This window comes from Scomber scombrus, chromosome 23 (genome assembly GCF_963691925.1).
Source record: "Scomber scombrus chromosome 23, fScoSco1.1, whole genome shotgun sequence".
Lineage (NCBI taxonomy): Eukaryota > Metazoa > Chordata > Actinopteri > Scombriformes > Scombridae > Scomber > Scomber scombrus.
In genome coordinates, this window is record NC_084992.1 from 17,223,420 (window position 1) to 17,251,116 (window position 27,697).

The 27,697-nt window shown below is 39.1% G+C and overlaps 2 protein-coding genes across 2 annotated transcripts in view; one reads left to right on the forward strand and one right to left on the reverse strand.

Moving 5' to 3' along the window:
- Positions 1-16,686, reverse strand: si:dkey-183c6.8 (protein O-GlcNAcase). Its single transcript, XM_062444934.1, has 17 exons — positions 16,644-16,686; positions 14,220-14,271; positions 9,818-9,915; positions 9,303-9,433; positions 7,796-7,967; positions 7,602-7,700; positions 6,103-6,372; positions 4,683-4,769; positions 3,962-4,437; positions 3,595-3,769; positions 3,260-3,316; positions 2,749-2,834; positions 2,535-2,639; positions 1,873-1,964; positions 1,567-1,756; positions 295-454; positions 1-137 (listed from the first exon to the last, which is right to left on the reverse strand). The coding sequence occupies exons 1-17, from the start codon at positions 16,684-16,686 to the stop codon at positions 1-3; spliced, it is 2,430 nt and encodes an 809-aa protein (XP_062300918.1).
- The window catches only part of LOC134005562 (tenascin-like), a 27,270-nt gene continuing 16,257 nt past the window's right edge, over positions 16,685-27,697 (forward strand). Inside the window, exons 1-4 of the mRNA XM_062444485.1 lie at positions 16,685-16,780; positions 17,756-17,863; positions 20,412-20,544; positions 20,635-20,865. Of these exons, the coding sequence (XP_062300469.1) occupies positions 16,685-16,780; positions 17,756-17,863; positions 20,412-20,544; positions 20,635-20,865 (568 nt within the window). The remainder of the gene's footprint in view (positions 16,781-17,755; positions 17,864-20,411; positions 20,545-20,634; positions 20,866-27,697) is intronic.

Genomic DNA, 27,697 nt, shown 5'->3' on the forward strand with positions numbered 1-27,697 from the left:
TTAGAGCAGCCTCCCCAGTACAACGCCCTCTCTGCTCCTGGCTTCCCCTCTGAGGATCTCAAGGAAGCCCAGTTTCGTCAAGAACTCCAGCCTCTGACGGTCTGTAGGCTGCACCTCGCAGAACACACCCTGAGAACCTACACACACACACACACACACACATACAAAAAAGCCATTAAGACTTGAACAACTGTAGCATTAATAGCAGCTCCTAAGCAGACAGGCAAGTATATACTTCACTTTTCTATTTTTCTTACACGAATAAGGGGCACACACCAAACACTCTGTCATTACCGTTGGCTTTGAGTGCAGTGAGGAGGGCGGTGAGCAGAGTGCGGCTGACGCTGATGTCCACCAGCTCAGGCAGGGCATCCAGTCGCAGCTGGGAGGGGAAATGATAGATGAGCGAGTCTGGGTACTCTCCCTGGTCCTCCTCCATCAACTGGATCAGGTCCTGCACAGAAGGGAAGCAGAGAAACGAGAACAATCACACAACGTGTTGCTGATGAGACTGTAACTGTTGCCATAAATGATTGCGACTCCTGCAGTATGTTGTTGTATTTGCCTACAGCTACCACTAGATGGCAATAATGAGCCACATTTGGCCGATAGTGGACCAATTCAGGTTACCCAGTAATGACATTTAACAGACAGTATATTTTTGTGGATGGGTAAATTCATATTTTTCATTGTATGTTTTTTGAGCATATTGTCTCGTAACATGAGCAGTGTTTCCACTAAATCAACAGTTTTTATTTCATAGACATAGACTTCCATGTTCTTTTCTGATGTGCTTCCTGTCTGGGAAGCTGGTAGCAACCATTTATTGTCCTGGCATGGAAATAGCTAGCAGAGCAGTTTTCCTCTAGGTAATGAATTTTATTAGAAAGTTATAAAATACATATTAGGGCAGAGTCATCTATCTATGGAAGTGAATTATAATACAGGATAAAACTTGTATGATGTCATTATGTATAATAAAGCAGGAACATATATTCAAACCTTTACCAACTTTTTATTTGTCCAATTTAAACTGGTTGAGCAGTAATTAGCTTTACCCACCTTCATACAATTTATGACTGTGGTGTCAATGCTAGTCATCCAAAGAGGGACTGTTGGTGTGCACCATGACGCTCAGAGTGGGCAGTGAAGAGGAAGCTAAATCCTTCACAGATGTCACAAAATGACTGTCACTGTGTGTGTGTGTGTGTGTGTGTGTGTGTGTGTGTGTGTGTGTGTGTGTGTGTGTGTGTGTGTGTGTGTGTGTGTGTGTGTGTGTGTGTGTGTGTGTGCATGTGTGTGTGTGTGATTTGCTTTGTTTACCTGTGTATGCTTACCACTTCCCAGTGAGTATTTATCCATCCAAGAGGGTTCCAGATGGTGTGACTGCAGGTGCTGATATGCTATAACATTTGTGTGTATGAGTCTGTGTTTTGTGTGTCTACCTTCTGTCTGCGTGTAACAAGGTTATATATTGGTTATCTTTAGCATGATAGAATACTTATGGCTAAAAAAGAATTGTTTAACTGACACCCTCTACTCAATAACAACTACATGTGTACATACTTGTGTGTTGGAGTGTGTGTTGCCCCCTTTGGAAGGGTATTTATCCCTCATGGCAGGCAGCCAGCTGGCCTGGCATCGCTTGGCAAAAGAGCGAACATCCAAGATGCCCAATACACAACCGCACACACCCAGCTCATCCTCCAGGATGAAGCTGTACTCGGGACACAATGCCAGGCACGGTCCAACACATCTAGCAGAATGAAAAGATACATACAACTTGCTGAAGAAAGAACAATTGTGGAAATCTCTTGAAATCTAGAAGTTTACTCTATTACATCTTTCTTTCTCTCACTCTCAAGCACGCACCTGTCTCCTACGACATCTGGATGAGCAGTAGTTGACTCTTGGCCACCCTGAGTCCTCAGGTGAAGTTGGCGCACCATCCGATACAAATCCACCTACACAAACACAAAAATGCAAAACATCATTCAAATAATTCTTATATTTAGAGGTGGCTGTGTTTTCACATCCCGATTCACTAGGCCATGTGTTTCTCTGCACACACATGATTTATCCCACTGATTAACTAAAAATATACATGTGGCTGAACAACCAGATCCTGTAAAAATAAAACCTCTTTCTTTAGTTTCGCTGCAATTTTCAATGTATGGTTTCTTCTGTGGCATACATTTAAAATTCCATAAATTTTACATGACTTTCCACCTCTAAGTCAGTGCATCTCCATGACCGTAAATCTCTCTTCCTTCCTGCCTTCCCTTGCTTCAAGCTTGTTTTTCTAACAAGGTTTGCATTGTAGTTTGTACAGCAGCTAAAACACTGATATGCAGTTGATGTAGTGATTGTATATAATGTGCAAGTAAAATCTTAAAGTAACCTATTTATAAATACATACATATTCCAGACCTCACCAGATAACTGATCACATTTCCAGGCTTTTCCTGTCTGTTTCCATGAATTCTGAGATTAGTGGGAATGCTGGCATAATGTTAGAAACATAATGTGTGTACCTTGTCCTTGTTGTGGTAGGGCCTGATGTTGTAGAGACGCGAGGTAGGGAAGAGAGGAGGAGGGTGAGTGAAGAGTTCACTGCTGCTGCCTATTGGGAGAAGCATCTACACACAACACACACACACACACACACAACACACACACGTATAAGTGTCAGACAGTTATGAAAGGATAACACAAACAAGTCACATTACATAATAAAACACATCTTACCTGCACCTCCCCAGACACGCCGCCTTTGAACACCCATGGCTCTGACTCTACTCCCAATAAGTCTGCCCCTGTGGTCTTCCCACACCCTATCACAAACAAGAATCACATAGCAGTCTGATGACATCATGAGGTTAGGGCCAATGAAATGCCAAGGATATAGTCAGTGCAGATGGAAAATGTTCCAGCACATTTAAAACAGCATTAAATGTTAATGCCAGCAAAAAAAAGTTCTACAGCATTAGAGCTTCTCAAGAGACATTAGCTGAAACTAATTTCTTTTTCAGTTTTATATGCAGATGCCATAAATATTTGATGCAGATCTGGTGTTTCAGTCCTCACTGCACTGTTCTCAGCTGGGTCTTATTCAGCTAGTGCTGAGGAATAAAGACTGAATGTTAGGTGGTAATTGTTCAGATTGAATTTAGATTTGATAAAAACGATGTACTCAGCAGAGGCTGCTTGTAATTTCATAGACAGGAACACAAAGAGTTGAAAGGTCATGCCTACTCACAATGGAAGCAATTCCTCCAAGAGCCCAAGGTGGAGCTGTCACTCAAAATGCGTCCCTCTGATTAACACAGGTAATGAGTGGTTGGTGTGGGGAGTAAAGGGAGAGACAACATCATTAAAATGAAGCAGGAACTCTATATACTGTAATACTAAATGATCCTATACTTACTATACTACACAATCCAATCCTATACTATACAATACTATACTATACTATACTATGCTATACTATTACTGACAGTATAGTATATGATACTACTACTGAGAGCCTGCTATTGTTATACAGCTCAATATAGTTCAATATTCAATTTCGTGCTTTCATATCTCTGTCCTCACCGAGCCAGCATATGAAAGCCTTTGCAACTAGCGCTGTGTTCCTCAGGTCCCACACATAAGGGTAAAGGTCATACAGCACTGCCCTGTTGGCGCCACCCACCACACTGCAATGGAGCTGTGCTATGTCTTCACACAGGGACAGGAACCTGGAGGCCCGGCCACGCCACTCATCAACCTGGGGATACACACACGTACACAACAAGTTCATAGTGTGTACAGTGCTCTCACATACACCACTTTCTAGACTGTAGAGATTGATGTAATCATCACTGACAGTTCAGTTTGTTACTTTCTATTGCTAAGGGAAATACCAAATACACAAATTCAAATTTCATCAACAGGGAATTCACATCAAACACTCTCTGACCTTCTGAGGCAGGGCCTTCTTGCTATTAGCGCTGACCACGTGGCAGTTTGATTTCAGCCAGGACAGATCCTGCAAGAGTTTCTGGGCTGAAGGGCCATGCTCATGGGGAAGATAATGAAGACCAACCAGTAGCCGCACCTGGGACTCACTTAGTAGGCCCTTACCACCACACTGCCCCCAACCCTGAGCCTTCTGTCCCCGGCCTGCACCTGTGGGTGCTCCAGGTCTGGATCCTGGAGCTGGGTGGTTGGGTTGACAGGGCTGATTTGGCCTCTTCTTCTCCACCTCTCGTCCCTCCCCTTCCCCTTTGACCTTAGTGGGTGAGGAAGGGGGTGAGCTGGAGTTGAGGGGGAAGACGGGGAGTTTGGCTACGGTAGAGGTCCCTCTGAAGGTGGAAGAGCAGTCGGATCTGTCAGGGGTTTTGCAGCGAGACGTCGGGGCAGAAGAGCGCTGCTCTGCTCGTGCACTTTGTCGACCTGTGATGATGAAACAGCATTGGTGATGTTTTGTTTTTTATTGATGGGAAACCTTCAAAATTCCAGTTTGCACTCAACACTGCAATGAAAATAAGGCCAATTTCATGAGTCCAATCACAGGTCATCATAGTGACAAAGCAGGTAAAATGCTTGGGTCCAGTCTAGTATCAACACCGAAAACACACATATACCCAGAAACACAGCACCAAATTATCTTGCAGTATTATATATTTTTCAGTATTCACCTGCTTGTAGTGGTTGGTTGAGCTCTTCCATCCAGTCTTGTAGTGCAGCAGACAGAGCTCTATCAGGACAGTACTCACACTCCTCATCTAGAGCACAAACAACATTGTATTACAGTATCTGTGACGGGACTGACTGACACCCATAACACACACACACACACTTCTACTTTTCTTTTTCTTTTTTCCCTTGTTTCTAATGGGCTAAAATGATAACTTTACATTTACCATTGTTGTTCTACATTAAATTTTTTTGCTGTACTGGAATATAAGACCATATCTCTGTTTAGAAGTTGATCCGTGGGAATAAAGAAACAAAGCACCAAACCATCAAATGAGGCCAGATGATGTATGTAAGCTACTGTACATCAACAAAGGCTGTTTGTGTCATGTGTTAAAAATGACATCTTATCCAAATCCAAAGGAAGACAGTTTAAACTCAATATTATTTCAATCTGGACTACAATAGCAATGAAAAAGTTAGACTGCTCCCGCACAAAAAGAGTGAATCCAGTAATTGCCTGACAGACTACAAACACCCCATCCCCCTCCTTCTCATGTAATCATTAAAATTCCTCTTGCGTTTCCATCCACATCACAAGCCTACCCTTCATCTCTTTTCTCATCCCCTCACTCAATGCCCATTTCTCCTCCAGCCCTCCGCCTTGTGTCTCCTCCTCAGAGGTCCTTCCTCTTCTTCTCACTTCTTCCTTCATTACACCACACAAATTATTCCACCATTGCCACCTCTCCTCCCCGTTCGGTCTTCAGAACAATAGCCAGTGCTACACTGGCTTTCTCTTCATACATTGTCCCATCTACCTCTCTTTTTCCTGTCACTTTCTCTTGCTGGATTTTTGTGTATTTTACTGCCACATTAAATTCTTACCAAATGTTAAATCAAGGTGAAAAAAGGGCAATTACAAATACATCAATACAGATGTCTGATACAGAGTTCTCACATATGAAGAATATCATAAATATCCCCACTTTGTGTAAAACACATTAAATACATTAATCTAACTCTAATCCAAGTTACAGAGGAACATTAAGTAAATTATTAAGGTTGGGGAAATTGGTGAATTGTGCAATTCAAGATTAATGAAACACTTTAGCAAAACTACAGCTAAGAAGATGTCAGCATGATTGCTTAATTGAGAAACATTGCCTAGGAAAACAGATAGTGATGTTGAAGTTAATTAATTAGTTAAATTATACCAGACTAAACTTGTGCCTGGTGGTTAAAATCACACACGTTGCCAAGCAACACTAGCTTATTAAACATTTCTCCCGGAAGCACTGGAACTAACATAAAAGGCCTAGCTCTGGCAGAGTCAATTTTAGTTTATTAACTCGGGGCATCTCCTGACTCATTACCGCTACTTCCTCCTTCCATCTGCCTTCCTGCCACTGATCTCCTCACCTTTCCTCTCCTCTTTTTCAGCTCTGTTCCAGCTTCCCAGTGTATGCAGTGGGATGTAGTTGGCTTCAAACTCGCAGTTGGGGTTGAGCAGGAGGCCCCTCAGGTGGCTCTTCAGCTGAGGCTCTCTGCCTTTAAAAGGACCCAGGAAGAGACGCCTAGAGTCGTAGTCATTGGCGTGCAGGTTATCCCAAATGATTGGAGGCCGCTGGAGGACAGACTCCACCTCAGCCAGGCAGTCCACAGACAGCTTCCTGGAGATGACCTTACTGCCTGTGGAGCCCAGAGTGAAGAAAAAAGGTTGATCAAGTGGAAGCATAAACGTTTGAGAAACAGGCTTTACCAGAGGGAAGCACATTCAAATAGGAGGGCACTTTCACACTAAGCATGATGGAATAATAGGAGTTCTGAAAAGTTTTGGTTCATTTACTGAGATTCACTGAGACTTCATAAAAAATGCATGTATCTTTGTCTCCTCCAGTCCACCACAGTGACTGAGAATTTTATAAAAATCTAAATACGACCCTAAAAATGTTAAGTTTTGTTGCTGTAAGTATGTAGATGGATGTCTGATGATCATGAGCTAGGTATGCTTCGAGATCGCAACATGACTACATAAACTGTGAGTGCTGAAAGAGGAACTTGTTTTCTCTGACTAAGCGAACAATCAGGAGTCACAAGATGCCCACATGTTCATGACACATAGCTTCTTGAGTAGCTTTCTTGCACATTTTGTATGCAGAGTTGTCAGTGACCTGGGTCTGTTCAGCTGTTTGAAAGCACTCCTGTTTTCCCTGATTCAAAACAGGGCAGGTGTTGCTCACGCTCAAGCACACGTGAAATTGATAAACAACAACAACTACAGCTGCTGTCTGCGTGTTTCCTGCTGTGAAACACCACAGCTAAGAAGGAGAGCAAGAACGTTTGCAGATAAAGAAAAACATAAAAGAATCCCACAAGGAAAAGTCTTATACTAGGCAGCTATAAAGCTGTATAACCCAATGTGACATAACCAATAAAAAATGTAACAATCACGGTGCATGTTTAAAGAGGCCACTATAGAACATCTTCTGAGCTACAGCAATAAAATTCAAGAGAGTAGGCGATAATGTGTGTGTGTGTGTGTGTGTGTGTGTGTGTGTGTGTGTGTGTGTGTGTGTTTCTACTGTACTTCCATATGTGTGTGGGTGGACTTGCACCTACAGTAAATTGCTTTCTGGTCTGTGGAGGAGGTTGTGTGGATTTGTGCCCAAATGTATTTGCATGCGTGCATTCCGATCTGTGTGTTTGCTAGTGTGTGTGTGTGTGTGTGTGTGTGCTGTTATTAACTGAGAAATTTCAGGTCAACTAATGAGGCGGGCAATTTAGTAAAGAACAGAAAACAAGAAACTGTACTTTAAGACTGCTCATACGCTCGTGATGTTATTTTTTATAAATTACAATAAGCTCGATCAATGACTAATGAACCATTACATCATTATAGGTTTGTGCATGTGTCTCACCTGTCCATATTACTGTGATGTTGGGCAGCAGATCCTCTCCAACGGTCTGCAGGTAGGGAGACTTAGATACGCTGGGAGAACACAGAGAACCACAGTACTCTACAGGGAGAGAAAAAGAGAAGTTTTGTCAAGTTTCAGGCAGACATTAAAAACTGCCACAGCAATGTTTACAAGTCACAGTTTAGCATTCTTACCTGTTGGACAGAAGAGGAAGACAGGCGGTTCCCCTAAGAACCGATACATCTCATTTGTTACAGTGACCTGAGCATGGGCGAATGAAGAAAAGGCCTCGCTGTCGGCCTGACACATGGAGTGATCAATGTCGTCAAACAGAATGGCAAAAGCCTGACAACCGAGATCTGATACCTGGAGAGAGGGAGACATGAGGTTGAGCACGAGAAAGAAAAAGAAACCAACATCATAACAACATTAAACCATAAAAAGCAGTTAGTATTTGTATATGTTATATACAGTATGTAACAAAACTGAGTAATGTCAATATCCGTGTGCAATATCAGGAAAAATGTTCAATAATCTAAAATGGTATAATTACAATAATCACAGTATTTCTAGGGTGTAGAGTATTTGATCTTATTCATAATTAAAAACTAACCTGTTAGATTACATTAAAAATACAGGTCACAAAGTACAACCTCAATACAACAAAAGTGAGCACACCTGTGCCGTCCAATTAAGACTAATTTCCTGAGCAAGGTTATAAAAGAACTTTGAACTTTGAACACCAAAACGTTTCAATTTTTGCCTTGGTTGTGTTTAATGCAATATGGCGCTCTACATGGTGAGGAATTCCCTCAACAAGTAAGAAACCAGATTGTGAGACTTCATAAAGGTCATATGTAGGCTACTGAACAGAAGCCTAAACACAGTTGCAGCAGTGGTTAGGAGATACAGGAGGACACATACCACCAAAAAAGAAGGTACAGGGGCTGTCCTCAAAAAATGACAGCATGCACAATTCATAATTTATGCACTGAAAAACAGATGGGTAAGTGTTTCTGACTTGGCATAAGGATTATTTGTGAAAAGTGGTGTTTCAGTGACTGCTCTAACAGTGCAAAGGACATGGCATGAAGTAAACCTCTACGGTTGACGTCCAAGAACTAAACCATTGCTCACAAAGCGGCACGAAGAACTGCAAGATTAAACTTTGCCAAAGAACATGAAAAGAAGCCTGATGAATCCTGGCAGCATATTCTTTGGTCAGATGAAACCAAAATACATTTGTTTGGATCAGATGGGGTCCAGCATGTTTGGCGTAGATTGGGCCATGACTACTATAGTGACTGCATAGCGCCAACAGTTAAACATAGAGAGGTGGGAGTGTGCTGATATGGGGCTGCATGAATCAAAAAAGTGTAGGGAGATGACATTTATAGATGGCAAGGCTTTATACCCAGGTACTGAATGAAAAGATGACTCCCAGTCTCAAGAGGGTTGGCAGGAGAGGAATTTTACAGCATGACGATGATCTCAAACACACTGCAAAACTCACTATAGTCACAAGAGTTTTTAAAGAAGAACAAAGTGAAAACTTCCTTAATATGGATCTTTCATCATTATTTAACTAGTTAAACATTCTGTCTTTCAAGTTAATCGGCTTAGTTCTTCTTGGAGTTTGTCTAAAAACAACATTTTCGTGATTTTGACCAAGGGTGTACTCCGTTTTATTGTATGGTATACCTGTCTCAGCTTGCGTTTGAGTAGTGTCAGGTCACAGGAAGAGGAGAAGACGATGTCCTGACCAGGAGAGAGGGCGTAAACAAACTTCAGGCCCCTCGACTGGGCCTCCTTTATCAGAGTGCGCAACTGACCTGAGAGGAGAGGAGAGGGAATACATTTGAAAACAGAACTTGCTGAATTACTCAATTACATCTGAGTGATAAATATTACTAAACTCTTCATATGACATTTATCTCCATTTTATGTCTCTCTATGGAAACTCGGCTTAACTATAAATAACCAAGCCTCCAGACTAACAGCATGGCATCTTCCAGAGCACAATAAAATTAATATTAGACATCATTAGAACTGTTTTGGCGCCTTCAGGATGGTAATGAGAAATAAATGTACCTATAATGTCGAAAAGGTAATTTCCTATTTGACTTTTCACCTTGATGAAAGATGCTCAGGGGTAGGAATGTGAAACAAGTTAGGATGCAGTCAGATGGAAAGATGGATGAATGGGATGTTCTTACCCTCCTCTTCAGGAGAGTAGACTTCTCTCCACAACAGCCTGTGTTTCAGGTCGTCTTTTGGACCATACAAGTAGGTGTTTAAGCCCCAACGTTGCATCCTGGCACAGACAGACATAGACAGAAACGGCATGATGGGATATTACTGAAGTGCACAGTTAACAGTATGATTGTTTGAGGACTGAAATTACATAAATAAAACTTTAGCTTTGTCAGGTAGGAACTGAGGTGGGAAGGGGTTAGGAGCTGAGAGTGGAGCGAGGACAGCAGGAAGGAAATAAAAAAGCAGCAACAAAATAGATCCACTGCATCGATTGTGGGCCTCCATGGCCGGCTAAGTTACAGGAAATGACCGCTTGAATTATAAATAGTGCATAGTACTAGGAGTGAAACAATATCTACATGAGAATGCATTCACGCAAACATGAATATTGTTCTCTCGCTCTCGCTGGAAGAGGACCAGCTCTTGTCTTTCTTGTCATTTGTGGGTGGACTGTGTTCTCACTCTCTCTCTCTGCCTCATTTCCTGGACAGATGGTATGTAAGTCGCCTCCACAAAGCTCCAACCTACCTCCCTCCCTCACACACACACACACGCACACACACACACACACACACACGCACACACACACACACACACACACACACACGCACACATGCAACACACCCACACACACGCATGCACACACACATGCGCACACACACACATACACATTTAAATACTGTACACACATCCATAGCTCTACTTTGCCAAACTTATGCAATGCTATGAATTTGTACCCCACACTTCAATCTAAAAAAAAAAAAAAAAGATCTATAAATAAACCTGGAGCCCACACACTCAGCTGCTGCTACACTGACAAAGTTTTAGAAGTCAAATTCATCCTCATAATCTCTTCACAAAGCAGTCATGTCCTCCAGTTGAACCCAACAATAGTCCTTTGCAGATATCAATCATACAAAAAGTTTTCACCTGAAACTCAATATTTAGGCAAACATTTAGGGCCATATTTAAGTTTAGTGCCACACTAGCAGCATGACTCTAGGGATGGAAATATTGGTCTATTGGCTGGTGGATTGGTCCACTGCTAGGGGTCAGGCTGAAATATCTCTACTAGGACTTGATGGTTTGCCATGAAATTTGATGCAGACATCCACGGTCCACAGCACTGACTGTATATAAAGATAGGCATCATGACAGTTCCTTTAAAAGTGAAGCCAAAATATCTCAATCACTCCCTGGTGGCTGGCTGCAGCATAGGTCATGAATCCAGCCACCTCTGCGTTAGCGGATGAGACATGACCCAAATTTAAAAAATTAAATTACATGTGAAATACATTTTCCCAAAGATTCTGTCATTTTAGGTAGTACTTATCACGTTGATGTTTGTCCAAGTGCTACATTTTCTGATGTCTGTTTTTATATAGTTATTTGATGACATCACGATTGACAGCATAGTCCATATTTATATATACAGTAGTCAGTGAGTTCACAGAGAATGAATCCTGTATCCCCAGCAGACTTTTATTCTTGATATTAGTTGTTTTCTACACTGCTGTGGATTGCCGTGAAATTTGGTACACACGTTCACAGGTCCCCCTCAGAATGAATTGCAATACATTTGGTGATTCCTTAACTTTTCATCTACTGCCATCATAAGGTCAACATCTAAATTTGGTCAAAATTTTTGTTTATGACCAATAACCTGGAAAACGAATGAAATTCCATTAGCATCAGCTGTACTTTGTATTTACTGCTAATTAACGTTAGCATGCTAAGACGGTAAGCTAAAATGGTAAACACGATAACACTGTCTGCTAAACATCTGCATGTTAGCATTGTCATTATGACCATGTTAACTGGCAGGTAGCATTTAGCTCAAACCGTCCCTGTGCCTTACTAGATCTACACAAATCTGCTAGCATGGATTTTGCTTTAAGGATGCCAGTATTTTTACGTAATACTTATCTAACAACAACTTTCAGTATCTAATGTTAGCATGCTAGCAATATAAATGAATGGTGTGTTAGTAAAGGTGAAGTCCATATGACTTTTTGGTGACCTAAGGTTTAACAATTTAAATATACGAAAAAACAACGTATTACGTGTTTTGTCCTGCTACATGCTTTCTAGAGAAAAACGCTGCTGCACATAACACAGCTTTACCTAAACTCAACATTTAGGCACACATTCAGGGACACATTATAGTTTTTATCACAAAGATTATATACCCATTAAACCACAAATACTAATTCAAATAATGTGATATGATTTCATCTAGAGCAACTTCGAACTGCAAGTATATTTAAGAGCAGGAGAAAACATGCAGCTGAGGGAACAAGTTATCTCCGGGGATGCCAATGACTGCGACTATTGGCTGATGAAATACAAAACTGTGTCACAGCTCCCAACAGGGACTTGTCTTGTTACGCACATATGTAAAACATGTACTGTATGTTACAGATAATTAATCGGTTCCCTTCAAAGGACAAGGTACACACATGGGGTAATATGAATGTAAAAGAAAAGGGAATGCAACCTCTCTAATTTGTGCATCTATTCATGTCTGACTACTAATGTGTTCCTGTTTTGATTTTCATGCATGGGCTATGCTGCTTTAAGTGGAGAAATGACCTTTTAGTATTCTACTGTGTTTCTCTGTCATTGAAATCACTGCGAGCTGATTCATGCTGAAAGGGCTTGTCTCTCTTTATGAGCTGATGCAACTATTGATGAAAACTGCTGTGGCAGACTCAATAAGGAGCTGTCTTCTTTGCTTTGTTTAGTCAAGATTCAAACAGACTTGGCTCACGACCCTGCCGCCTTGAAACTGGAATGGAGCATTCATACCGTACAGCACATTTAATTATCTTGAACGTTGATGCCATCCGGTTTTAAATGGCACATATTATCCTGATACATCTAGGTCTCATTAAAAAGTAGAGGCCAATACTGCACTAGCTGGCACTGTTTCAACACTCTGTGGCCAACTACTAAGCAGTGTGGTTGTGCTGAGTAGCTCCCTGGTGTCCTGGTGAAGGTCGCTGCATGGAAAAAAACATGTTGCTAAATAAAGAGCATACATGGGCTCAACAAAATCTATCCACTCTAAAGGTGAAAAGGACAAATAAATTATCTCTAAATATTCTGATTTCAGTTCAAGAAATAAGCTGAATTGTACTATCGTTCATTACAAGGCAGGAGAGGAAGCCTTTCAACCCTCACACATGTTTTATAAAACATAAATATTAATGCTTGTGTTTTTGTGCATTTCAATTGATCAACTTCAAAATGGACAGTCACATTGAAATTCTGTAAATACTACAATACAATAATATTGCTGACATGCTATCGTTGACCATTGTTTATAGATAAATAATGTTAAAAATACAAGTATAAGCCTCAAAATCTGACACTGTAGCCTAATTATAGGCTGTGGTGTTCTGAGCTAAATGCTAACATCAGAATGTTGACATGCTCACAATGACTATGCTAATGCTGATGCTTACCATTTATAATGGACATGTTCAGTTTCACCGTCTTAGTTTAGCTTGTTAACATGCTCCAATTTGCTGCTTAATACTAAACAAAAAGGACAGATGAGGCTGATGGGGTTGTAATTAGTTTCAAAGGTATTTACTCATTAACTAAAGTACTGGATAATTAAAAAATTGACTTGATGATGATACTAGATGAAAGGTAAAGGGATCAATGAAGTGGGTACAATTCATCCTGAGAGGGACATGAACGTCAATATCAAATGTCATGGCAATCTATTAAAGAGATGTTTCCACCTTTTACCTAAATCATCAAAACCTAAAGATCCAGCAGCTAAAATGACAGGGGGAAAGTCATTAGGATACATCAACTGGCAATTATGAATGCCTGCACAAACAATTGTACCAATCAATCTGGTAGATGCTGAGATATTTCTCTAGAGGATCTGGACCGAAGTGGTGGACAAACCATCAGAGCCAACTCCTTAAAAACAATAACGGTGGATCCAAATGGGCCCAAGCAACCTATCTCGAATGCTCTTTCTCTTTCTCCCCGCTATAACAAAAAGAAGTATCTGCCCTTCCCTCTCTCTCTCCCCCTCCTGTCACCCATGGCTGAGCCTCAGGACTGGGAATGACTCTGCCCTGCTATAAAGTCATTCTGCCTCAGTGATTTCTCTCAGGTCTGGCTAGCACTGAAATGCAGACGTACAACTTTGTTTAGCCCAGAGTCATCAGGTCAGTGACTCCTGCACTCACATTATTTATGTGAAGAAGAACAACAACAACAAAAAAACATCCCCTCTGACCGGGTTTACACACATATGCTCACACATTAATTACTGCACAGTGCAAGCTTGCACACACCACGTTAATTAGTTTCTTAGAGGAGTAGTGACAGATTTACCATTGGAAGAGAACTTTCCTCTGATCCATCGACCATGGCCTCCCGTAGAAACCTGCAGAAGGGAAAGAAAAATGAAATGAGCATACTGTATATTTCATTTATTAGTAGCAAGTAAAGCTCCTCCTAGACTATGCAGGGAACACACTTCTATAGTTTATCTGTTTACTATCAGCTACTTTCAGACATATTCATGGTCACTGAAAATGCACCATAGCGTATATTATTTCATTTGTTTCTCTTCACTGTTTTTCAGTCACCAGCTCTGCAGCAATTAATCAGCAACTGGACAGTTACCAGCTCTTCCAGTGCTTACTTGGTCCCATCCCCTCAGTGTTTGGCAGAGGCATAATTCATTTCCAGCTATAGACTCTCCATCACATTTGCTATTTTTAGAAACGAGAGCATCTCCAGTGTCCCTCTACTTCCTTTGTGTTTTCTGTATAAGTCTGTGTGTGTGTATGTGTGCGTGCACGTGTATGTGTGTACAGTAAGTGGGTCATAGTGAGAAGAAATCAAATCAACTTACAATCCAGACTGTTTTCTCCTGCATGCCCATGGGGGAGTGTGTATTTTTGTGCCTGTGTGTGAATAACATGTCTACCTGTGAATGTGAATATGTGTGTGTGTGTGCATCCTGCAGAGTGCTTCCCGCTAAGCCAGAACCAATTACCTGCTCTGCTGGATGCCACCACATGGGACAGAGAAACACACAGGTCTAAGAATTAGTAATCAAGTGTGTGTAGATGGTGCTGGAGCTGCATGATGTGTCACATTTTTATTATTAGAGCAAAATGAATATCCACAATAAGTACACTGCAACGGACTGCAATAACAGAACAGGCAATATTCATAGGAGCGGAAAGTTGAGACAGTAGAGAAACAAACCATATGCAGAGATGACATATATTTAATTTCATCTCAGCAATATACAGTCAATTAAATAAAGATAGCAATTAGTCAATTAGATTGAATAGACTATTTTAATAGTTTTAGTCACTTTTGTTAAATACAATGCCAAACATTTCCTGGTTCCAGCTTCTCAAATAAATTGATGCTTTTCTTTAGCATACAGGATAGTAAACTTAGTATCTTTGAATTTTGGGCAACAACACTTGTATGATTAACTTTGCAGGTGTGTTAAATAATGAATGACAGATGTGGGTCAACGTCCGTTCTTACCATCTGTCATAACACAGCATTATTTACTGTCTGGTAGAAGAAAAAGAGAGAGATTTCATTACACATGAACAATATTTTTGTTTTATTTTCAGGGTCTATAACAATCAGAGACAGACTTGAGAAACATTGTGCACCTCAGACATTGTCATAGGCTAATTTTGGAGACAAATTTCAGACTTAAGACCAGTTACTTGTGGATTGCTTGTCCATTTAGGGACAAAAGTCATGCCCCCATTTAGGAAAAAGCTGATTTTGGGTCAATGGTTATAGTTAGGGTAAGGTTAAATATCCAGGAAATGAATGTATGTCTATGAAATGTTGCCGAAAGCGACTGTGGTCTATATTATTTTGCAGTTATGATCATCATCCTCTTCTTCTCATTCTTTCTCGCACTTTCCTGCAGTAATAACCTCAAGAATAGCATTTCCACTATTGCTTCTATTGTGGATATCCTCTCCTCTTCATCATCATTACTCTCATCATTACATCCTCCTCATCTTCTCCTATTATTACTTCTCCTCACAGCATCTTTACATTAGAGCCCTCTCATATTTCTCTTCATTGTTATTTCCTTTCACTTTCATATCTTCATCCCCACAAACATTATCATCAGGAGATAATATCATCATCATCATGACCACCACCATCACCCACCACATCAGTATCCCTCCCACCAACATCACTGTCAAGATTTTCACTCCATCATCATCACGACCCTCATTGTCATCATCCTCTTCTTCGTCAGCATCATCATCCCAACAGCTTTCCTCCTCCCATCCTGTCATAGCATTTCCAGCATCATCATCCTCACGTATAATCCCAACATCATCCCAATTTCAAGTCATCATTATCATCAACAGTATCATCATAACCACCTTAATCATCATGACCACGGTTATTATCATCATCATCTTCATTAACCACAAATGTATTTCCTTTACTTAGCCTGCAGCCTTTGAACCAGACATTACTGCATGCTTCCCAGCCTCTGCTCTTTGATCCCCACTTCAAGCCTGACTGATCACCACCACATCATCCCATAAAGACAGTAACTGTAGCCTACATCCAACCTCCGTCTGTATCCAGACACATATTACCACTCCCCATCCCTCCTCACCTACAGTAAGGTGTGAAAATGATACTAATACAAATGTAGGTCAAACGGAGGTCTGTTCATGATCATTTCTCCAAAGAAAGAAAAATCACATGATCTGACAGGTCAGTCATGAAGTCGGCCGCTCTTACCTTCCACCACCCCACAAAGAAACTGCTTCTTCTCCTCCATCATGTCCTCAGCCCCGCTGCCTCCCTCCGCTTCCAGTCGGCGCCTAAACAGCGAGGGAAGACGAGATGCTCTCCCCGTCTGTCAGCTTAGATACCGGGTATATTCTTCATGCTTCTTCCCGATCAGCATCCACCTCCTTCTCCACCTCTCCTGCGCTCTACAGTCGCTGGAGCTATCGTGCTGCTTTCAGGTGCTCAAAGAAAGCTCGTCCTTTTGAGCAGCCAAGTTGTGGGTACAGTAACGCTCATGAGAGAAAAATAGCCAAATATCTAAAAGGTTTGGGGCAGAGTTACATTGGCTATTTTAATCCGAGATAAACCTTACTCTACGCTATGCAGAGAAATCGACTACATATACTAGCCTATATGTTCAATAATGATAAAAACAACTGCAATAATGATAATAATAACAATAAATTCTAGCAAATCCTCCTTAGAATCATTTTTTACTATGGTACTGTTATGTTATTATATTGCACATTACACATTTATTATACAAAAGCCATAAAGGAGGAAATGCAGGGCAATAGACATTTATATGGCATACATTTTGACTTGACATGCAACTGGAAATTCCCAGATGTAATAAATAACATTAATACTGCTTTAGGTGAGTCACTCAGGGTTGGTATATTGTGCTTTAGTGGGACAGTAAGTGGAACAGAGCCATATTTAACAGACATAATTCCACTGGGTTTTCCTGCATTAAGTCCATTTAGACAAGACGATCTGAAAGCCGAGTGTTACAGGTCGGACAGGTTTTCCAGCACACACCAGTTCAATTATCTCCACAACCAAAAGTGTATCCGTTTACAGTCATACTACACATAGTCCTAGTCATTTCATTCAGGAATAATAAGTCTTTGATCGATTCTGTATATAAAGTACATTACGACAATTTTCTTTAAATAAATCCCACACAGCATTTTCAATACATGTGCATTAATGAAATAAACAGAATAACATTTTTAGATGCAAAAGTGTAGGCCTACTGTAGAAATACTTTGAAACCACTCCAGCCTACCGCCAATTTACTCACTTATGCACCTTTTCTATTTGTCGTTTCTGTTTAGTGTCATAATTCGGATTCCAACGGTGTCAGTGAAGGCAGCATCTGCCTCTGCTCCAAGTCCCCCCCTGACGCACAGGCGCACTGGCCTCCTGCAAGCAAGATGAGCAAGGTGTGTTTGTCTAGGTGAGTGAGTGAGTGAGTGAGTGAGTGAGTGAGTGAGTGAGTGAGTAGCTTGACACTATTTTTGTTTCAATGTTTCCATGTTAAGATCAACAACTCTTGGGGATGGAGGATTGAGCATAGCTGAAGATGTTTACAGTTGTGTTGTCATTTACAATATTTCCATTTATGGCCTATCAAATATTTTGGATTTGTGTATAATATCTTTTAGAAATGTATTGCAATACCATTGTGAATGAATGCTGCCTTCTTTTCTGACTCTGAGCACCCCTTACTGGAATTAAATATAATTACACCAATGCCACATTTAATCATCTGGTGAACTAATAGCAGAACACATTTCACACATAAAAGACACATTAAATTTATTTACAATAGATCCATGTTTTTAATGTAGATTTTATGAAATAGAGTTATGTTTTCTCCATAAACAATTTATTATTTGATGTCAGGCTGATATGGGATTACTGTGGTCGTTTACCAGTCCTATCACACGCCAGTGTTGTGGGGCTACTATCAGGATGAAAGGATAAAAGGCTAACAATGAAATGTGCTGGGGATCTGAGGAGAGCCAGCAGTGATTTATTACACAGTTAGCATGTACCACCCTGTCTAGCTTTCAATTTGGAAGATTGAGAAACGTTTGCATTATGTGCACATGCTATATACATTAGTTGAGTGCTCATACCAGACATGTAGAGATTGAATTCAATAGCTTTAAAGCATGCTAAACAATTCCCCTTGGCTACATACATGGTGCACCTCAAATAATGACTTAGAATTAGAGATGTACAGTGTGCATACCAAGAAGAAAGTGGTGCCCCATAGCAAGTAATTAGAAGTATATGGTATAACTGGATACTTTCCAGATGTGAAGTATGTTTCCCCGAATAAGAAGAAGCAGGATGTGCTGACAAAATATGTGTTCACACTTGTAAAAACCGTATCTGAATACAAAAACAGAGAAAAACAAATGGCCAGATGATTTAGTTGTTTTTTGTTTTTGTTTTTTACAGTATAGGCTACTGGTTTTTAAAATTGTTTTATGTTACATTTATGCTGCATATCATGTTTTGCTTTTACATATACAAAATTACATTATGTAGGGCACTAATCAACCATAAACAAAACACATTCTATTTACCATTTATATCAAATGGTGAATTTGCTATCATCAGCATTGATTCAGTAGATCAGATATTTGGAATGTATTATGTTCCTTATTATGTGATTTCAATTCCCCATTCTTTCATTGTTTATTCATTATGTGGGGAAGATCTCAGTTACAAAGTTAACCTTTATTAAAAAGTTCCTGAATAGTTTTGTCAGTACAGTATGAGCATTTAAATAAATTATGTTGTTTGTTGTGTTTCTAAAATGTTTCTAAAAACTGTGCAATGTGTGTATATATTCTCAAAATGGTATTGTATCTCATTGCACCTGGTCAAAGGTGATTACTGATGTGTATAAATAGAAAATAAAAAGAGGAATGTGTCTGAAAACAAAATTATTTAATAAGTCAGGCTTAGCTTTTACTTTTTTTCAGGAAGAGCTTTGCAAACTTCCTGCTGCTGAGCACTGATCAACATCAAACTAGTATTTACCAAGCTGCATACAGTAGGTGACAGTCAAGGGCATTTGATGTCCTGCACTTTAAAGCAGGAAGGCGTTAAAGAAATAATGGTAAGTAGAATCAATAACTGGACTGTTTTTTGTGTTTGGGCACTTATATAGTGATACAAATGCATATCCATGAAATTAAAAGTTGAGAAGAAAGAATAAATACATTATGTAACTTTTCAAATGCATGTTTTCAAAGGATTAACACATGGATTACAGGCTGATCATCTGTGTGCTCACAGGTTGGTGCCTCTTGTTTGATTATCCTGGCTGTTTGACTTTTTTAATCAATCTTTCTCAGTACTGCAACCTTCACAGGTTTTTTTGGGGATGAATTCATAGTGTCAGAAAATACTGTAATTGGGGCAAATTTATTCAAATCATAGTCTTATATGAACATTACTGTGCAGTGATTTTTTTTTACAAAAAAACTCAATCACTACACAAAACAATAGGAGGAGAATGTGTGTGTAACTCAGGCTAAACACTTGTACACATTTTTAGTTTACTTACTTTTTATTTAAAAAAATGGGCTATTGGATTGTTTTGTTTAGGTTCAGTCGAGCATTCAATGTTTTCATCCACTACAGTGATGATTCATGTCAACACAGTCAATACATGACAGGCATGGTGGGGTAGGACGGTTATTTTTGACATTGTATAAAAATGTAATTATGAATAAATGAAAAATCTTTGGTATAAAACTCAACACCTGCTGAACAAGTGCTTTTTCCTGTTCTTGAAACAGATAAATTAATGTATTCTCATCAGTGATAAGGAAGTTTAAAACAATCATTTCCACATATTCACTATAAAAGAAGAACAAAGAAAGTTCACATTGTAGGAAGCGATAAAAATAATGAATATACTTTGTATTAGGAGCACTGATCCGTGTTGCCTCTGGTCAATCTCATCAGTACTACTTTGTGAGCGCACCACTGAATTGGACTGAAGCACAGAGCTACTGCAGACAGGTCTACACTGACCTGGCCACCATAGAAAACACAGCTGACGTCAGTGCTGTTAACAGTGTCACATCAAACGACACAGGCAAGTTCTCAATGCTGGAATGTCGTACCATACTGTATATTCACCATGCACATTGCAGCTGTATTATATGATGAACATCTCTTTGAACAGGCAAGGCTTGGATAGGTCTCTATGATGACTTGGTAAATAGTTGGAGATGGTCTCTGAATGACAGCAGCTTCTACGGTGAAGGAGAGACGGAGTATAGAAACTGGGATACTATTACTGATGAACCCAACAATCTTGATGGGCAACAGTACTGTGTGCAGCTTTATGGTTCCTACTCTGGCACATGGGGAGACACTGAATGCAGCAACGAACTACCCTTTGTGTGCTACAACGGTGGGTTTTCTAATTGAGCTAGAATTAATAAAGATCCAAATAGACCTTTTATATGACATTTGACATGAAACTGACATGAGCAATACTTTATCCCTCTGATTCTAGATCATCAGATCTTTCTATGTTTTCTTTCATACATTGCAGCAACATAAGTGTCTTCCTGACATTGTCTTGTATATTACCAGGTACAGTAAATGGCGCTGCATCCTTTGTTTTGTTCAACCCAAATTTAAATTGGACTGAAGCTCAGAGCTACTGCAGGGAGAATTATGTGGATCTACCCAGGTAACTCTCTGTTAATAAAATCAGGCTTATCACATAAAAATTAAGTTTTTAAGGTTTTTCTACATTTAATGTCATTACATTGTCCATGTGATTGAACTGATTACCAAATGCTTCAAATAACTTCATAAAGCTCTATGATATATTCTCAGTGACTGACAATCTGTGAATTATTGTGTGTGTGTGTGTGTGTGTGTGTGTGTGTGTGTGTGTGTGTGTGTGTGTGTGTGTGTGTGTGTGTGTGTGTGTGTGTGTGTGTGTGTGTGTAATGTTTTGCCTCTTCATCTGTGCTCAACTTTGCTATGTATGTGTTACTGTTTCTCTTACAGCATAAGAAATGAGACAGAAAATAACATCATCACAAACCTGACAGGTGGATTATTTGTGTGGATTGGTCTTCATCGAGAAAAAGTATGGTCTGATGGGAGCGACTCTCTGTTTCGAAACTGGGCCAGCATGCAGCCAGACTCCAGCACAGAACAATGTGTCACCACATCCTTTAATCACTCAGGACAGTGGTTTGATGATGACTGCTCAGTCAGTTTTCCATTCATCTGTTACAAAACAAGTAATGCATCCCTCTCTCACATACAGTCTCATTTTCTGTTGCTGCTTTTGACACAGTTGATCACAAAATTCTTTTAAATAGACTAAGGGACCACATTGGTCTATCTGAAACTGTTTTTAACTTATCTTTGTGATCAAAATGTCTTTGTTGCACTTAATGATAATGTATCTAAAACATCCAGGATAGACTATGGGATCCCTCAAGGATCAATTTTAGGGCCTCTTCTTTTTAATCTCTACCCCTTGGTGATGTCATTAGGGGGCATGGCATCTTGTTCCATATATACGCTGATGACCCAACTTTATGTACCTGTGTGTCCTGATGACACAGGACCAATTGACTCCCTTTGTAATTGTACTTTAGATATTATAAAACTGAGTTTTTAGTAATTGGTTCTAAAGCTCAGAGAGAGAAATTGGTTGCAAAATTAAGATCCCTGGGACATACCCCAAGCCAGCAAACAAGAAACCTTGGTGTAGTGTTTGACTCTGACCTTAACTTCAAGGCTCATATGGGGTATGTCACCAAATCTGCTTTTTAATCACCTTAAAAATACAAAACTCTACCCAAAACTCATATCAGCTAGAACTGATTCAAAACTCTGCAGCCCGAGTGCCGACAGTGACCACAATGAGAGAACACATAACAGCCATTTTAAAATCTTTACATAGGTTACATGTTAGCCTTTGAATTGATTTCAAGCACTTCATGGTTTAGCACTAGCATATTTATCACAATTTGTGATACTGTACGAAACCACTATGGCTCCTCAGGTCCTCGAGCAGGAATTTTTTTGCTGTTCCAAAAGTCAAAACTAAAACTTATGGAGAGACAGCGTTTAGTTAGCTGGAACAGCTGGAAGTGTGGGAAATGTTTAAAACCTACCTGTTCAGCCTGGCTTTTGCAATCATTTAGAAGTTTTTCTTCATTTTACTGTGTTTGATGTTTTCATTTTTTTTCTTTTCTTTTAACTACTTTGTTTTAATCATATAGTTTATCAATGTACTGTCTATTTATTTTGTCTTTTAATCTTTATCCTTAGTCCATATTTGATTAAACTTTTGTTATTCTAATCTATTTTAACCTAAAGAGTTTTTACTCTAACTTTAAACCTTTTATTTTACTCATTTTGACTTCTTTACATTTTTAAACATAAATCATTTTTTTTCTCTTGCGTGCACTGGTCTCAATTTTTGTCTTGAATTTGTTCTTTATTTTTATTCCTTTTTTTAAAAAAATGATCCTTTGTCACTTGTTTTGTCTTATCAGCTTCTTAATTAGTGAGGGGGGGGGGGGTAAATTGTAAGTTTTAATGTTTCCATGTTTTTACTATTATTGGGTTTTATTTTTATTTCTCAAATTGCATGTTTTTTATGTTTTTGTTTCCAATTCTTACTGTTAAATGTTTTTTTTTAATGTAAAGCACATTGAGTTGCCATTGTGTATGAAATGCGTTATATAAATAACGCATTTCATACACAATGGCAACTCAATGCGCCTTGCCTTGCCTTGCCTTAATCAACTGTAAAGCTCTGTATGAAAAGTTCTATATAAATAAAGTTTGATTGTTGGAATAAGGCAGCTAATACATTTACAACAAGTCTATCTAAAAGAGTGTAAGAAAAGCAGAAGACAAAAGCCTGTGGAAATCTGCACTGTTATATTGATGTCACAGTCTCTCTAGTGCGCGCTCTTGCTCGTTTACTCCAAATTCCGGGAGATTACATCGCTGGATCTCTCGTGCTGCCTTCAGGTGCTAAACGAAAGTACGTCCTTTTGAGCAGTCAAGTTGTGGGTACAGTAACGGTCACGAGAGAAAAATAGCCATTACACCTGTGCTTTTCGAAGTAGCCTGTGTGAAAAAAGTTGAGCTATGCCCCATAGAAAAATATGAAAAAAAGAGAGTTGCAGAAATAAACTGCAGAGTCTTATTTTAATGTCAAGCAGTGTTCAGAGTTTTGTGTTTTTTCCCCGCTTGAAACTCTGGTGAGTTAATTAATTTTAATTATTGAGTTAATTGATGCTAACTAAGCTAATGATTTAGCTAACGTTATCTGCTAGATATTTTTGATATTTTCAAATGTGTTCTCTGTGTTAATTCATTTTATGTTAAAACTACTGTAGTAAATCTTTATGGGACTTTTTCTCAATTCTAGTGAAATTATTTTAATGTCATGCTAACGTTAAAGGAGAAATGTGAAAAATGCATGTTTTCATGAAACTAAAATGGTGAAATTCATCTTTGAATAGAACACTATGTTAAAAATGGATTACAGAAGAAATTGATGAGATCCCATTCATATAGACAGCATTTTATTTAATGTGATTGTTCTGTACTATATGTGCAGTTTGGAGCAATTCTTCTAAAGTTGATGGAGAGCCAGACCCAGTGAGAGCTTTCTGAGGGACTCCTGAAGCAGTGTGGCCAACTACTTCAGATTCACTCAGTGGATTCACCACAGGATTCCCAGATAAGGAATAACCATAACACACTCATTTAGCCTACCTGGATAGTGAAGAAAAATATATACAAGAAACACTAAAGGAATAAAAGAAGCACTAAAGGAAATCGACACTCTGATAATTATAACAGTTTAAAAAAAAAGTTAAACTGAAATAAATCTGCCAACTGTTCGCAACATTCAATCTAACTCTCTTTCCTACTTAATCATAAGAACTTAGTTACAGGGGTGGCCGATATAGCCTCAAAATTATATACGATATTTCAAGGAAATGTTTGATAACAACATTTATGACATTTGGCTTATATTTTATAAGTGATTGCAGTTTGCATTTTCCATCCTTCTTTTAAATGACTTACTGCCATTGATGACAGACTATCTAATTCAAAGTGTGAATCTATTACCACAAGGTGGCAGCAGCATTATACTCCAATAGTAGTGATACTGCTATTGCAGTATAGAGCATTGCATGTGATCATTATATACAGTGACACAGCATAAATCGAATTAGATTATTATTAGATTATCGTTGTCATCAATTATATAAATGTGATATAAGAAGAACTTAATTTTTCATATGATTGGAAAGAATCCTTGGTCGCAAGGGATTCCGGCTAGTGACATCAAATGGTTACAGCAGTCTTAAGTCCCTATTTGTTTACACTACAGTGGCATAAAAATGTCTTCTGTTGAGCCTTTCCAATTCAAACCCAGGCGCAATGTGACGAGAACAACACAGAAGATATTACTACAATTTTAAATCAAAAAGAAGACGATCAGAGAGGAGAGGTCTGTGCAGCAACTGCTAACTTATGCTAACCTGGAGGGGGGGTGTGTGTTATAAAGAGCTCCGCTTTCTGTCAGCAGCTGTTTAAAGCAAGCCTTTCGATCAAACTAAAATTATTTCAATCAGGAGAGACCAGAGAATGAAGTAAAAAGAGTTGTTTATCATACAGATATTGATGATTAGTAGTGTCAAAAATCTTTGGCGCTTGGACTCTGCAGGGAGATTTTTGAATCAAAGACCATCAGTCCTGAGCAGCAGCAAGATTGATTCCCCTTGGAGACACTGGTGGTGGTAGTTAATGACTTCCATCAATCAATTGATCTTTATATAGCGGCAAATCATGACAAATGTCATCTCAAAGCATTTATACATAGAGAAGGTCTAGAATGTACTCTTTAATTTAATTTAAAGAAACCCAACATTTCCACATGAGCAAGCAAAATTCCCCTTTAACAAGAAGAAACCTCAGGTAGAACTGGGCTCTAGGTGGGTGACCATTTACCTTCATCGGTTGGGGTTGAGGGAGAGAGAGAAAGGGAAAGAGAGAGAAAGGAGAAATAGAGATGTGAGATGTGGTTAGATGTGACCAGGTGAGGTGAACAGCTGACGTCTTAATCAATGCCCCAGAAATGACAGCAAGGAATGAGCTTTTATGAGCTTTGAGAAAAATCAGTATGACCGAAGGATGAGAAATAAAACTATAGAAGTGAGCATGCAAAAAGATGTTCTTCCTGTCTGAATTTTTGCTAAGCTTCATATGCTTAAACTGTATTGGTCTTACTTGGAGAACAGTGTACACTTAAAGATTGCTGAGTCAAAGGTAAAATCAGTGACTGTCAGGTTCCCTTCGTGTTTATGAGGGTCGTTTCCAAGGGTTCACTGTCCATCTACCATTTGCTCTGCCTGTAGTATGGAGTGCAACTAGCCAATGATCCAGCGATGCTCCGTTGAGTCGTGTTTACTTTCGCGCCGCACATCACCAGCTTCTAGTATCTCCTCCTCATATGCCTTCATAGCCTGGTTGTACTCAACGGTGTGTTTTGCGCGCTAGTGAATGTAAATGCATTTTACGTCACTGCGTCGCTATATCGTTGATATCGTGATATGACACTTTTTTGTCACATAAAAAAAAAAAAATATATATATATATATATATATATATATATATATATATATATATATATATATATATATATATATATATATATATATATATATATATAAAAAGGGAAGACAGCAGGTTATCTTCCCCAAAGACAAGCTGGTGAAGTTGGCTCATGTAAAACTCAACAACTGCATATCAAAGGAGCAGCACACAATACAGGAACCAAATGAAAACATACCATGGCCTGCTGGAATACAGATAAGGAAGCAGTTAGTACAGTTACAGAAGATGGCATCAGGCAGATTGGGACACTGGATGCATTCCTGATCTGCAGATGAATGGATGACACACTCCAGGAAAGGGTGTACTGTAAAGATTCAGTTTGCTCAAAGTTCACAAGAATTAGAGATTGTTATTCAGAAACACGATTCTGAATAGGAACCAGTTCAAAATAAGTAAGGATTTTTAAGGTATATTTAAGGTTGGTACTTTTATCTGTACTTGAAGAAAAAAGGAATTGAGATCAGTGCATTAGAAAATATGGATTTGGATTAATTTATGATTGTGCTGGAACTTTCCTCTCTGCTTTCTAGTTGGTGTTTGACAGAATAAAACAGGAAAGATTTGCAGTGAAAAATGTCAACTTTATGTGACTAAATAAATAAACATATGAGGGAAACCTTTTGAACGTGGAATCATTTTTAGCTAAAAGTCTCAAATGAGAAAATCCCTTTGGAAAAACTTCCTACTTGCTAGTGAGTTGCAGGGGAAATCCCATGGTACAACTTCTTCCTTTAAGCATGGTCCTCCTCTGTAACATTACAGAGGAGGACTTTTAATCATTACCTCATACAGACTAAGGCTTTCTGAAACATCTGTGTGTGGCAGGAGTGCTTTTTGCATGGTTTTACTTCGTCTGAGGGTTCATTTCAACCATATAAGAAGACCAACTAGGGTTTAGGTAAGTGGGAAACTGTAAGAAGCTTGATTTGTAAAGAAGAAAATATTGCAATAAAATGTTACTTTTATGCCTTTTAGGTGAAACTTCCAATGCAAACACACTTTGTTTAAAATGATTAATGTAGCAGTAGAATGTTTTTTAAAGTATTATTTATACTTATTATTTATGTATTTTTTTCAAGATAAAGTGCATTAATTATGTGCAGAATTAATCAACGAAATATTGATCATGTATCTCTGATGCGATTTTATTTAGTGCTTTTTTTAATGGGTGTGATTTAAAATGCAGTGAAACAGTATTCTTATTTAGTAAAAGTGATGCTCAAAAGTGCAGTACAAGCATGCATAAAAGGACGCTGATGTGAATTAAGACTTTTGAGAACCGGTTATTGTAAAGGACAAAAAATATTGCTCTGTGCTATGTTGTGTGAGACAAAGAAGACACACACAGTTAGACAGTTTGGGTTCTTTTCCATCATTGCATTTGAAAGAAGAAAAATGCAGACAGTGAACAAACAGGTTTAATTTTTACTTCCTGATTTTTTCACTAAGAACTTCAAACCAGTTCTTACCAAGCTACGCAGTCAAGCTGACAGTCAAGGGCATTTGATGTCCTGCACTTTAAAGCAGGAAGGCGTTAAAGAGAAAATGGTAAGTAGAATCAATAA